We start from the raw sequence: 14,381 nt of genomic DNA on the forward strand, positions 1-14,381 counted from the left end.
GCTGAGCTGAGCTGGGCGGTGCGTGGGAGGGAGGGAGGGGTCGGTTAGACATGCTCGTGGCTGCACGCTCCACCCAGCCTGGGGAGGGGAGTGACTGGGGAGGGGGCTCTTCAAATGTGAGGCTGCACTGAGCACAGATTTCAGCTAAATGCTAACATAGCATCATCATTGTGAGCGTGTTAGCATGCTAAGGACCGGCCGTCACTGCCATCCCTGAGCTAAACAAAACAAAAAAAAAGGGAGAGAGTGGAGGTCGAGCTCTTTGAAGACGTGTAGAAGGAGGAGGAGGAGGGTGGAGAGAGAAAACAGAAGAGATAGAAGGAGCAGAGAGGATGATTGATGGAGTGTGGAGGAGGAGGAGGAGGAGGAGGAGGTGGAGAGCTTTGATGGCCTTGGGGGAGACGGTCTGAGGAGGCGCAGTTGCAGATCAGCTGTCTGCAGTCATGAGCCTACCAGCCTGCACCATTACATCATCCGTCCTGTGAAGGGGAGCGCCACAAAAGAGGAGCAGAAGGCCCGGCCTCCACGATACGGTGGACGCCATTGTGAAGGCGCCTCAGCTCTGCATCTGCATGCTGTAAAGACTCTACTCCTGTTCCAGGACGCTGCTAAACTCTTCCTCCTTTGGTAAGAAGACTACGCAACAGACTCCAAATCCCTCAAACTCCCCGCCGCCGCTCCTCCATCTCACGCTTTAAAAGCCCACACGGGTGTCGAGTTGAAAAAGTCTTCTAACAGCAGATTTTTGAATGTTTTCTGACTACACGTCTCTTTTTTAGCCAAGAGTCGCTCCAACAAAAACTCTCTCAGGGTTAAAATAATGAGTCCGGTGATATTCGGTACTTTTCTTAAAAAAATTAATCCTACAAACGAGTGTTAACTGTTTATCCAAAGCCTGATATATCTCATCCCTCTGTGCTCCACTGCTGTTCAGAAACGATTAAAAACACATCAGTGAGCTGAAACACTGGGTCACACATACACTGTCCTGCAGCTGTAAGTATTTGCTAGCTCTCCAAATGTGTATTAAGCCGCAGCTGAAAATAGTTCCCAACAAATGCATCATTAACTCCTGTCTGAGGAACACTTTGAGATTTTGGGAAAGACGCTTCTTCGCTTAGATTAGATGAGAAGACAGATGCGTCTCTCCGAGCTGTAAATACAAAGCTACAGCCAGCAGCTGGTTAGCTTAGCACAAGCACTGTCAACACATAACTCCCAGTGCAACCACAGCTTATTTTTACAACTGAGCTTCAGCACAGATTAAACAAAGATACACCGTGTTAATTAATGAGCTTAGGCGGCTCCTTTGCATTGAGCCAAGCTGTGTCCAATTGTTTCCAGTCTTAGCGATAAGCTAAGCTAACAGGCTGTAGCTCTATGTGTACTGTACAGACGTGACTGTTTTCTCAGAGAGAAAGTGAATAAATGCATTTCTCAAAATGTCAAAATGCTCCTTTAAAAACTACAGCGCCTGGTTTGATTGTAAAGAATAAAGCAACGGCCTCGAGGTCGAAGTCAGGAAGCACTGAAAGACGGTTTTGGTCCCTTCATGCTGACAGTAAGAAAAATACATCCTGATGCTTTGGGAGATGAAAGCATGATTGGTGATGTGTGACGTTCGGGCCTGTTCGTCCTGGCAGGCTCGCTCTTGCTCAGAACAGATTTACAGGAACGGACGAGCAGAAAGTCTTCGAGGCGTGGCCGCTCGCCTCAGGAACTGGCTCTGAGCTGATGAGGCTGCTCGTACCTGGTGCTCACAGTCAGGCAGGTTCTCAAAGAAACAACAGGAAATTCAGAGAGAGTCGAGTACGTTCGGCTCCTTTGTGGAGGTAAGTGAGGGTGTCTGTCACGACGAGCGAGCCCTTTCAGAAACAAGTCATGTGACCCATTGTTAACATCTTGACTTCAGCAGCTGTAATGACCCTCTGCCATTTGTTACTGATCAATTATTTACAGTGTCATGCAGAGAGCACAAAATCCATCTAACCCCTGAAACGTATCGATCAGGCAGACTAAGTCCAGCTGACCGGTTAGCAGCGTTTAACAAGTCGCTCATTTAAAAACACGCCGAATCATAAAACGCCAGCGTGCCTCTGAGAGCCTCGTAATGGCTCGTAATGTTCTCTTCCTGTCGTAAATGGGCGCTCTGTGTTGAGGACACACAGCACGGCCATTGTTAACGTGTCACACCTCGAGAGTGAGCGCTTTACATTTTACACGCCTCGAGCAAAGGCATGACGTTCATCTGAGCAAAACACTTTGCAGCCCCGAGCGCATGAAGCAGAGCTCCAGTCAGCGGTGCTGGTCGAGAGGATGCGCAAGTCAGCTGAGTGTGTGAGCGTGTGTGTGTGTGTGTGTGTGTGTGTGCGTTGGGGTGAAGGATGGCGAAGCGAGGCTGCACCATGTGACTTGCAGCATGACAGCACTGGAGGGATCTGACCTCTCTGAGAACAAGAACCATTTTTCAGTTAAGCTGAAAGCAGTCGGGATCCTTTCATGTCTGAAATGAAAGTAAAGGTTTCTGAACGACTCGCTGGCTTCACTGAAGAAGTCACACATGAAGAAGAGAGCAAACGCCTGCTCGGGTCTGCTTAAAGCAGGCGACGGTGTTTGACATTAAGACGACATCAGCTGCGGTGCAGACTGACTGACTTGCCTTGTTGCTCACGTTCTCTCCCTTCTCAAACATCATCTTCAGGCTGTTCAGAGGAACGCTGGGCTTCTCTGACTCTGCTACTTCTGCCACCGCCGCCGCCGCTCCCTCCTGCCCCTCTGAATCTCTGCTGGGCTTCGCCTCCATGTCGGTCTGACCCTCGAGCTGAGCTGGCGGCGCCTGCTTGGATCTGGTCTCGCTGGGCTCTGAATCCTGGTCTTGAAAGAGCGCGGTGGTTTTCAGGGTGTCGGAGTGGTTCTTGATGTGTGATGTGGCTGCAGGTTTGGGGCCTGTGGACTGACTGATGTGGGTCTGAGGGTTGCAGGGTTCGGCTTGAGGTTGGGCTCTGAGGTTGGACGGCTGCTGCTGCTGCTGCTGCTGCTGCTGCTGTTGTTGTTGTTGTTGTTGTTCCCAGCGTTTCTTTAAAGCGCTCAGATTCCCGCTGCACACGGTGGAGGGTAGAGGTTCTGCAACCTGCAGACAAACATAAGCACTCAGCTGATTTTTACACCAAGAGATCCAGTTCAGAGAATCAAAATGCATCTTAACCCGAGGCCCCTGGTTAGATTAAAAGACAAAGCCGCCTTTATTCTGGATTTTCTGAACTGTCACCAAATGTCATGAATCTCAGAAGCAGCAATGCGTTCGTCCGTCTCTCGTTTCAGCTCCACACTCTGACTCCAAGACCTCTGTCAGTTTTTCCACTCATGAATTTAAGACCGAAAAACAAATTTCTACTTTTTATGAGGACGTAAAAATATTCAACCTGAAGTCCTAAAGTTGTAGAACCATTTGGAAAAACTCAGTTTTTACATTCAACTAGAAATATCTGCAAAGACCCAGTTGGCCCCGGTTCAGATGTAGGACTGGAACATTATCTTTATTGATCTGTCGATTGATTAATCAGTTGTTAGTCTGTAAAAACAGTGAAAAAAAAGTCCCAAAATATTTAGTTAATCCCAAAGACAAAGCATCAAATTCTGACATTTCAAATTCTGAGAAGCTGAAAGCAGAAAATGTCTGTTTGGAAAATGACGTCATCGATCATCAAAGTGTTGCAGATTCATTTTGAAACTGAAAAATCATTTCAGGTCCAACTCGACAGGCTGCAGATCTACAACAGACAGACCTGCGACTGATTTAGGACTGAATAAAACATTCATTTAAGCATAACAAAAATTGATTATCGATTATTTTTCTGCAGATTAAAATAGAGAAAAGTCCATTAAAATATCTGTAAATCTGAAGTCAGACTGTTTGATCTGTGTGATCAACAGTCCAAACCAACTCTCACATATTACAGTCAAACAGATTAAAGCTGATTCACTTCCTGCCGATCGGCTCGTTTAACGGACTGAAACGCTTTAGTCTGATGTTTCCATCGTGCAGATGTACAGTCCGACGACACGTAAGAAAGACTTTCAAACAAAGCAGGGAGGACAAACACTGCCAGCCACACAAACAGTCACACAGCAACACTTTGAATATGATGACTCACTTTTTCTCAGACTCACTGAGGGATGCGAGCTGCTTTTAGTTTGTACAGTGAGTTCAATGTTGGACTCGCACCACCAACAACAGCTGAATGAAGCTAAGAACACCCAATACAGCACTGTCCACACACACACACACACACACACACACACACACACACACACACACACACACACACACACACACACACACACACACACACACACACACACACACACACATAAATCTGAGCATTCATGCAAGCAAACTTTCAGCTACGTGAGGAGGAGAAAAGACGGTCAAGCGAGGAAAGTGCAGAGAAAGACAAAGAGCCGCTCAGCATGCACGTCTAGAAACCTGGATCTGCTGCATCCAAAGCCAAAGAGCTGCAAAGACTCTGGAAAAAAACTGCCAAAGCGGAGAGTAAAAACCTGAGGAAGTGGCTGAAGACCCGGCCGTCCAGCTGCTGTGTGTGTGTCTGAGTGCGTGTGTGCCGAGTGTCTGCTGACCGGCTGCAAATGCAACAAGCTGTCCCAGATGTGAGAGTCTTGAGAAGTGATCAGAGCAGCATGAAGAAACTAGCCCACCCCCTACAGCACAGAGGGAAGGAAACAGAGAGGGAGTGCGGGGGGTGAGGGGTGAGGGGTGAGGGGCGGGGAGGCCGAGAAAATCAGAAACAGAGACAGTCAGTGAAGGAGAAAAGGGAAAATAAGTCCAGGAAATGAGAAAAAGGTAAAGGGAGTGTGTGCTGGAAAGCTAAACAGAGGACACAAAAACTTTCCACAAACCCTGATCCTGGATAAATAATAATCTCCTGATAAGCCTCCATGACTGTTATTCAGCTGATGCTTGTTTATGGGCTGGACTCACCAGGAAGACCTTTAGCCATCTTTCCTGTCTCAGTCCCTCTTTGACGGATGGCAGAAAAATGCTGCAGAGCGCTCTTTAACTTACAGGAGGGTCACAAAGAAAACCCACTAACGAGCTCAATAAACATCAGAGGACGATGTCTCCAGAGAGGACATTTTCTGCTGAGTGTCCTGCATGAAAATTGACCAGAGACACAACAGGACAGAGCACGAGCTACGCTAGCAGCTCCGTGAAGAATGCTAACATGCTCACATGTTCACCAGGTATAATGTTCAATGTGTTAGCATGCTAACATTTGCTAACTAGCATGATGAAAGGTACAGCAGAGGTTAATGATAAGGTCATGAGCTACAGGTAGAAATGCTGTTCCATATAAAACATGTGGTCAGCTCAGAAGATAAGACGCTTTCTTAGAAAACTACAGGCCTTGACACCAGCTCAGGTGTTCAGTGTCACACTCTCAGGTTGAATTTCGGCAAGGATATTATGGGATTTATGTGAGATCTCCAAACTCCATGTGCTAACGAGAATGATAAAGTGGTAACAAGGAAACAGGAGAGTGAGTGATGAAGTGAATGAAGGCCCGTCTGTTCCGACAGAAGAAGCTCTTATCAAGGTAAAACATGCCAGCAGGGATGAAGCACGGCTGCGCAGGCTCCTCCTCCTCAACCACTAATGTAATATATTATAGAAATGAGGTAACTTTACTGTACTAATGTAACTTTACTCTAGTCAAATGTTGAATGTAGTACTTTCACTTCTGGGTTTTGGTGATACTTTCCTTCAGTAAAGGCTCTGAATACTTCATCCACCACTGTGAAGGAGTGAATCTGTGTATCAGGCTGAATCAGGTACGTACCGCTTTCTTCTTCTCTGCGCTGCCTTCCTCTGCTGCCATCTGGTACCTGAAGAAGACACGGAGACAAGTCATAGGACAGAAAGTGGGACATGGGAAAGCACTCATGGTCATACCATCATCACAAGCTGAGCCAGAAGCAAAAGCAGCTGCTCCACACCCAGAAATGAATATGAAATGTCCAAAAGCACGAGATGATTTCATGTGTTAGTAAGTCTGGATGGAAAGTCTTCAGCCCACGCTGGGTCACACAGAGGAGACACAGGCGGCTCATCGTTTTGTCCACCTCTGCTTCCAAAGACAATCTGCACTCCATTGTCTCACAAAGTCTCAAATTTTCTATCAAGAAAACATCTTTGGGACAGGAGCAACTAAAACACCTGTTCAGATCATTCACAGGTAAACAGGCTCACTGGTAACAGCTGAGAGGATCATGATTGGGTATGAAATCCTGGAAAGGCTCAGTCGTTCACGAGCGAGGGTGGAGCGAGGTTCACCACTTTGTGAACACATGATTGGATGAAGGACGTTACTGCGTGGACTCAGCTGTAAACAGTCTGTTTGCAAATGATTTTATTCTGGTTTTAATTACTTTTTCAGCAGCATCTTTTTGGAATATGTGCACATATGAGGGACTTTGTCAAGACACCTGAAGAGGATTAACTTCAGTATTTGACAAGAAAGCAGCAAAGATTACAAAGTCTAGAAGGACATTTGTTTTTTTATCACCAATCCAACCTCACTCGTCTATTCGTACGTTTCTGAGTCCTGATGTGTTGCTGTTTCTGATGTTATTCAGTGTCAAAGGTCATCACATGCATCCTGAAACAAACTGATTTCTTACAGTGTGAACTGTGCATTCACTGGCCACAAACAGAGCAGCACTAACTCCTAGTGGTCAGATGGTGAAAGTGCAGAGAGGAAACATCCTTCCATGCAAACGCCGTCTCGAGTCACAAATGAGTGACCTGATATGTGCGTTTGAGGGAAGCCCTGCATGCAGCGAGTTCACCGCAGTTTCACTCAGTAAAGTCTGACACGAGCACGTCTGCAGGAACTGGTCGGGGCTGATGGTGTGATAGTCACATTCCTGCATGAAACAGGAAACTGAAAACAGCTGAGCGGCGAGAAAGCACTGCGAGGACGACCCGTGACCTCGTTCCTGATCGGACGCAGAGGAGGCGGCGGCGTGAGGTGACGGATGAAAAAAGACTTATCTGCTGAGTGGCTGCTGGTAAATTATTAAACTCCTGGTGGAAGCAGAGAGGCAGAGCGAGCTCAGGTCAGACTCACTTGGAGAAGCGCTCTGCGATGGCGTTGTTTTTACCCCGGGCTGAGACAATGGACAACTCCTTGGCGGTGACCCTCAGCGACTGGGACGCCCACTGCCTGCGGCTGAACGGAGCGACGGAGGCCATCTTTGCTGCACGTCTGAGCGATCGATCTGTTTTGTCGGCTTGCCAGGAACACACGTCGTCACTGTGAGGGACAGAAAGAAGGAGCATGGTGAGCCAAATGGAAGCAAAAGCAAAGCAGATGAGAGCTGGTTTCTCCTCTGCAGCTCTGAAACTGGAGAGTTTCAGCAGAACCTTCAGCGCCCTCCTCAAACTGCTCAACAAATGTCATCCTCACCTCTGTCCTCCACTCAGATAAACACAGGCTTCAGCTCAGATGTGCCACTTTTCTATCAGTACAAAACCTCACCCAGGAATCAATACATTCAGCCAGACTACATGTCTGACTGCGTGCAGCGCGAGCCGGCCGCCGAGTCAGAAAGTCAATAGAGCGCGTCACGCAGCCATTGACCATCTGTTCCCGGCGTGACAGCGCTCCATCTGAGCCTCCGGGGCGACGACCAGCAGACGACACACAAAAACCCTCTTGTATCCGCTCACTTTCACAACACGCACACGCCTCTACCTGCTCGCCTCTTCTGCGACTTCACGGGCTCGAGGCTGAGGGCAGGCAGACACACGCAGCAGCGCCGTCAGCTTACAACAAGTAACTGTCATCTGTGAGTTATCCACGCTCCGGATGAGTCAGACAATGAGGTCGATGAGCGGCTCGGTGTCGCCGGAGCCTCCGGGGTCCCGACTCATCGACTCGACGTCACTCAGCAGGTGGACTATTGTGGGATGCCGCCTAGTTAGGACTCGTTAATTTCTACAACACTGTCTCCTTTGTTAAACATTCCTGCAGCTGGGACTGTTAGAATGACAGAACTGATGATGGGATGTCCTGTTTTTACTTTAAATAACTTCACTTTAAATAATAATTATTTTCATTAGTGATGAATCAGCTGAGTATTTGATTACCTTTTGGTGGACAGAACATCAGAAAATAGCGAAAACGCCCAGATCCTATCAAGATATGACATTTTCTATGATTTATAAGACAACTCTCTCACATGAGAAAGCAAAACCATCAAATTTCTGGCATTTTTGCATAAAGTTATCAAATATCACACACTGCGGGGATGTTGCCTGATTAGACCGGCTCGTTCATTTCTACAAACACAACCATTTGGGAACTGTTGCTTTTTTTTTTTTTTTGATGATTTGGGCTGCGATTAAATAATATTTCCATTGTTGATTAACAGTATAAGATACTGAAAATCAACCTTTCCCAAATCCCAGCATGAGATCTTCAAACGTCTTCTTTGTCCAACAAAAAGCCCAAAACAGAGAAAAGCAGCAAATCCTCACATTTGAAAGACAAACAAAGGATGGCAGCGACTCTTCGCCGTCTATGATTCAGGCCTCCTCGGTCACAGGGTTGAGATTACAAACAAAGCAGCATGTAAAACTGATGCTGATCATGCAAAGCTCAGTTTGAAAGTCGTGTGTCAAAGGCACCGAAAGAGAAGTCCTGGACCAGAGTATCATGACCGTCTGTGAGCTTAAAGGAGCCGACGACGTGCCTGATTTCAACTTTTCAAAGACATGGATGCTTGATTTCAAACCTTAAAGAAACACAGTTCAGAAGCAGCTTAAAATGACGTTTTTCCACATCATCGAGTCGAACAGCAGAACATTTAAAACAACCTACCTGTGACTTCTCCTGCCGTCTCACTCTCTGAAGCTCGTGTGTCCACTCTGTGTGTGTTTCTTCTCTTTTCACTCCTCAGCTGTTGCCACCAGTGCTTTTGAGTAGACAGGGAAGTAGGAGGAGTCCCACCACTCCCATTTAACTCACGCCAGCCAATAACAGAGCAGCATTCACCTCCACCTGGCAGGTACGAGCCCTCTCCCTCCCCGGCCAATCAGCAGGGCTCAGTGTGAGTGCAGGAGGTATGTGAGACGAGCAGCGTGAGGGGCCGGCGTGGAACGACATGGCGGACGAGCTGCCGGGAGAGGGGGGAGGAGGAGGAGGGGGACGAGAGGAGGCGGGGGAGGGGGAGTCCCACACTGGATTCCTGGAAGCTGAGTGGATTGCAGACTCTTCTCACAAGGTCAGGACTTCAGAGGATGTGACTCACTCCTCCTCTGAAAGGAGAAGAAGGAGGGGGAGGACAGAGAGAATCAGATGCTGCGTGAAGACAAAAGTTCGTTTTTAGAAAGAGAAAACAGACGCCATCCAACCTGTGTGGAAAGGAGAAAGATCAACACTCACATGTGACTGAAACAGGTTTCGCTTGTTGTAGTTGTTCCTGCTGGCTGTTTAAAGATCCACTTTGAGGACTTCTGCAGTCTGACATTCAGTCTTTTCAGGCCAGATTTCCTCTTTTTCTCAGTGTCCCTCCACTGAAACACTGAGGAAACAAAGAGGAAACGACAGAAGTCAGCTTCATTTGACAAACTCTTTCCTTTTTCCTTCCACCAGCTGGACGAATGATCCCAGTAAGCAAAACCAGTTTAAAGCTACATGCGGGCATGTGTGTGTGTGTTAAGTGTGGTCTGATGCCTGGAGTCCAAAGTGACGTCTTCATGTCTTATTTAAAAAAAACAAAACAAAACAAAAAAAAAACAATCCAAAACCCGAAAATATTCAATTTACTATCATTTAGGAGAAGTGAGGCAGTAAAGTCTCACATGAGAAGCCGAAACCATCAAATATTTGGCATTTTTGCTTGAAAAATGACTGAAACCGACTATGAAAAGGCTGCAGATCATTTCATGTCAGCTAAAAATCAACTAAGGGCTCAGTTCAATTACTATCATTATCTAGAAACACATTCTTCTTCCTCTATTGTCCCCTTCACCTCCGTGTTTGCGGTGGTGCCCTGAGGCCCTCTGGGATAATCAGAGTCCTGCTCCGTGGTGGCCCCCGAAGACTTTCGGCTCCATCAGTGTCACATCTCTAACAGTGAGTCAGTTTTAATCCCAAACACATGACGACCCTGCAGAGGGGCTCGACCTCCTCATCTCACCTTGGAAATTCCCAACAACACTCGGGATTCCTGAGAATTTCCAACTGAAGGCAGAACTTCCTTTCATTTTCTTCTTCGGTGTTTTGGCTGTGCTGTGCGGACGGGTTCAGCAGGGAGGACTTCTTAACTTGAACTTTACTTCCTCTTTGCTGACACATCAGCACTTCAAGGTTGAAGAGAGTGCAGTCTCACTTTCAGGAACTTTTACAATCAGCCAATTATTCTGCCACTATTCTAATAAAAAATCCAATAATCAGCTTCTTTAATCTGAGGATTTGATGCTTTTCTTGCTCATCTATGTAAGTAAAGTCAATACCTTTGAATTCAGGACATATGAAGACATCACCTTGGGCTCTGAGAAACAATCTGCAGATGTGTTGACAATGGCAATAATCATCCGTTGCAGGCCTTCTGTCTTTATTACAGACAGTGCTGGAAGAAGTACTCAGATCCTTTATGTAAGTAAATATAGCAGCGACTCATGTACACGCACGTACTGACAACGACCGCTGATTAAAGACTGGCAGTGCACATGTCTGTACATACATGTCTCTAACCTCCATCAGCCCATACGACACAGCTACATGTACGTAGCATAAAGGCTAACCCATGAGCTGCACAGACACACGTCACAGTTCAGGCAGGGACACGCTCATCAGGCTGCTCATGTGGCATGAAGTCATGAGCGCAGATCGGCGTCTGTGTCGTGACTCACGGCGTCATTAGAAAGAGAAAGGATGAGTCCTGTCATATTCAGAGGCGCCCAGTCATGTTCCCACAGAAACCAGTTTCAGATAGAGCGCCTCCTGAAGATACAGCTCGAGCTCCTGACGCAGATCTCTGTTCAGACGCCTGAGTGAAGAATGCCGTTCAGTCAAAAAAACCTCTAAATCAGATCTGCTTTGTCTCTACTTTTGGTTTTTACATGCTTTTATTTTTTCTCGCCTGGTCTTTTGTAATGCTGACATCAGTCAGAGCTCGCTTCACCGACTGCAGCTGCCGCAGAACGCTAACACAAACACGACTCCTGCATCAGCCGACTCACACTCAGCACTGATTCTAAAACTTTATTGATCCTTTTAAAGCGTTAAATGGCCTTGATCCAGATTATATGAAGGATTTATTGACTCCCTCTGTGGTCAGTGGATGCAGCTCTGCTGGTGTTCCTACATCCCAGCTTTGATCCTTTTGTTCTTGAACTGTTGTCTTTGGTTTCTATTTGCTATTTTGTTCATAAAGAACTTTGTAACCTTGTTAAGAAAAGTGTTGTAGAAATAAACTTTATCGTTATTGTACCAGACTACTGACATCTTCCCACACAAACATCAAACGGCCTGTTAATCCAGTAACAGCCCGTCTGTGCAGCCGTGCTCCTCTTTGTTGTTTGTTCTGACATTTATCATCAAACTGCATCTGTTCGGTGCGCTCTCGCTCAAAATCAACACAAAGAGAATCACAAGTCCAGACAGAGATAAAGTAAACATGCTCAAATTCCTCTCGTGTTCGTACAAAGACATTTGTAATACTCGGTTCATGTCGTAACATCTTCAGTGTGGGCATGACCTAGAAAAGAGTCCAGATTTTACACACCAAGATCAGTCTAAAGGTCACAGGAAGCACCAACAAACAGGAAGTGCAGTGTCTTCTGTGGCTCGAGAGGAGCTTCGTGAAGTCTGGTGATGTTGTCAGGTTTGGGAATCAGAGACGCAAAATCTCAAGACCCCTCAGATTTTGGAGTTGACCCTTTGGTTGGGCATCATTGGACTAACCACCACACTGTGTATAAAGATGCTAAAACCACCTCGAGCAGTAAAATGTTGTTTTAGTATTAACTTGGACTACAACTAATATTTCTCCTCACATTCACTAAATTTATCTTTTAGTCTATTAAATGTCAGAAATTGTGAAAAATGCTCATAAAATCCCATCAAATTGCTTTTGTCAAACCAGCGGTCCCAAACACAAAGACTCTCCATTTACCAACATAAATGACAAAGAAACACAGCAAACCCTCGTGTTTAAGAGGCTGTCTGAAAGAATGAATCAATTAATTACATTTCAACAGATTGATGGACTGACAGACGGTGCTCTGGCATTAACAATCTATTAATGTAACACATATTAGACATTTAACTGCAGAATCAGTACTTTGAATATTTACTGATGATACTTTTCGCTGAGTAATTCTACTTATGGAGGTTCCCTAATAGTGATGGAGTATTCCTTCAATAATGTGTTGGTACTTTCATTTGACTAAAACATCTGGGGACTTCTTCCACCACTGCTTCCCGAGACCAAATATAATCAGATGAATCAAGCGCCTGACTAGAGACAGGTGACCCCACCTGACTGTGAGACAGGTAGCCTACAGCTCAGGTGTTACTGACTCACAGTCTTGTCACGACACAAAAGTGCTGAGCTATGATAAATCTGGTCAACTCACGTTTCCTGTTCACACCTTCTTTAACGGCTCACACTCATCTGAGTAGCAGCATGAAGTTTGTCAGAGTCTCACTCACCTAAAGACTGAGTTAACAGTGTCCTTCCTCGGCCACCGTCCGGTAGTTAATAACGCCAATGGCGGCTAGCTTAAATCACCGGCGATCGCATTCCTTCTGCCTCTGATAAACGCTGAGCTTAATACTTAAAATGATATTCGGTTAGAAAGATAAGAATTCAGACCAAACATTTTCACTATCAAATCAACTAAAAATAATACATCACAATTTCTATTAGCTAGTGACTTTCACGGTAGCTAATTACAGCAAAATATTTGTAAAACTGGCTACGAGCGCTCAGTTGTATCCGTCCGCCACGTGCTCGTCCATTAGCGCATTAATACCTGAACTAAGCTGTTCTGCGGTCAGAGTTTGGATTTTACGGCTGCTTCAGACCGCAGCCAGGTGAAATACAACCAAATAAAAATAAATAGAACAAAATAAAATTAAATATATTGATACACGCGCAGGGGCGTTTAAAGTTTAAGCACAAGAACGGATGTTAGATGTAACCTAAGAATCAATCAAATAAAAAAACATTCATGCCAATAAATATTATTTGATGACATATTCAGATATATAACTTTCAAAACCTTTTAAAAACTAGGATACCAAATACATTCTGAACATCTACTGCAGGCAAAAATGGCATATAATAAAAACAGATAAGCCTGTATAATTAACCTTGATGATCTAATAAAAGATTTATGTCCACAAAAGCGCATTTTGTTAAGAAAACCAAATTCTACCAGAAAACTTTTATCAAAATATGTAGTAAATGAATGAAATGAGATTTTATTCACTTTGTTTACCTGAACTGTTTGGTGTTTTCTACATTTCTAATTCTGTTATAATATTTTTTGTAATTACTGAGTGTTGTAATTATTAAGTTTTGCAATTAAAGTTTGAAAAGAAGATGATTTTACACTGCCACCAGACAACATAACAGGTTAATAAACTCAGACCTTTTCCGTAATTTTATTTGGCAAATACTGTGAGACGCTTTCCTGCCTTTTGTACCTTTTTTGAGGGACTGAAACAACTTTGAGAGATTCTTAAGATATGCATGAATCCATTAGTGACAGAGCTCCCACTTGTCCCACAACAGGGTGTCCAGTGTGAATCCCCAGAGTCTGAGGGGAGTCTTCATCAGCATATTGCAGGTCAGTTGCAAGTCTGTCAGGACTTATTACAATGATCCTCACAGACAAGTTTTAGGAAAGATCATCTTGAAAATGCTCATGTCAGTGTCACTTGTGTGCAGGATTGTTCTTGGCAGAAAAACAGAAGACAAACATTAGTACAGTCTCTCTCTTCCTTTTGAAGTGTAACTTTCTGCACTGTGGTGAAATATAACTGACCACTACCGTCCACCAGGGGGCTCTACCAGCTGAACCTGCACTTGTTAAGGCCCTGAAACTCTCCTTCCTGTTTTTCAGCCTTTCATCCTCTTCAGTCTGGAAAAGACTAAAACAAATCACTTAAATTCCGAAGAGCAGGAAATTATCCAAAGCATTTACTGGAGAAAAATTTCAACTTAATAAAACTCTCGCCAATGTTCAGTGAGGACGACTTCTTCTACTTGCTTTGGGGCATCCTCATAACTTCCTGGCTGTCATTTTCTGGGGCTGTCAATGAAGATATCAGCTGGTGTCAGCT

At 45.2% G+C, this 14,381-nt stretch overlaps 1 protein-coding gene across 2 annotated transcripts in view; it reads right to left on the reverse strand.

The window, feature by feature from the left end:
- LOC139335669 (LIM domain and actin-binding protein 1-like) overlaps window positions 1-8,984 on the reverse strand; it is a 17,734-nt gene extending 8,750 nt beyond the window's left edge. Inside the window, exons 1-4 of one of the 2 annotated variants that reach the window (XM_070969388.1) lie at window positions 8,904-8,984; window positions 7,149-7,334; window positions 5,859-5,904; window positions 2,660-3,130 (exon numbers count right to left, since the gene is read on the reverse strand). In XM_070969388.1, the coding sequence (XP_070825489.1) occupies window positions 2,660-3,130; window positions 5,859-5,904; window positions 7,149-7,273 (642 nt within the window). In that variant the 5' untranslated portion in view covers window positions 7,274-7,334; window positions 8,904-8,984. Of the gene's footprint in view, window positions 1-2,659; window positions 3,131-4,486; window positions 4,553-5,858; window positions 5,905-7,148; window positions 7,335-8,903 lie in introns of those variants that run through there. The other variant, XM_070969389.1, reaches the window with a different exon arrangement.
- Window positions 8,985-14,381: the final 5,397 nt, after the last annotated feature.

Source organism: Chaetodon trifascialis, chromosome 8 (assembly GCF_039877785.1).
Source record: "Chaetodon trifascialis isolate fChaTrf1 chromosome 8, fChaTrf1.hap1, whole genome shotgun sequence".
In the NCBI taxonomy this organism is placed as follows: Eukaryota; Metazoa; Chordata; class Actinopteri; order Chaetodontiformes; family Chaetodontidae; genus Chaetodon; species Chaetodon trifascialis.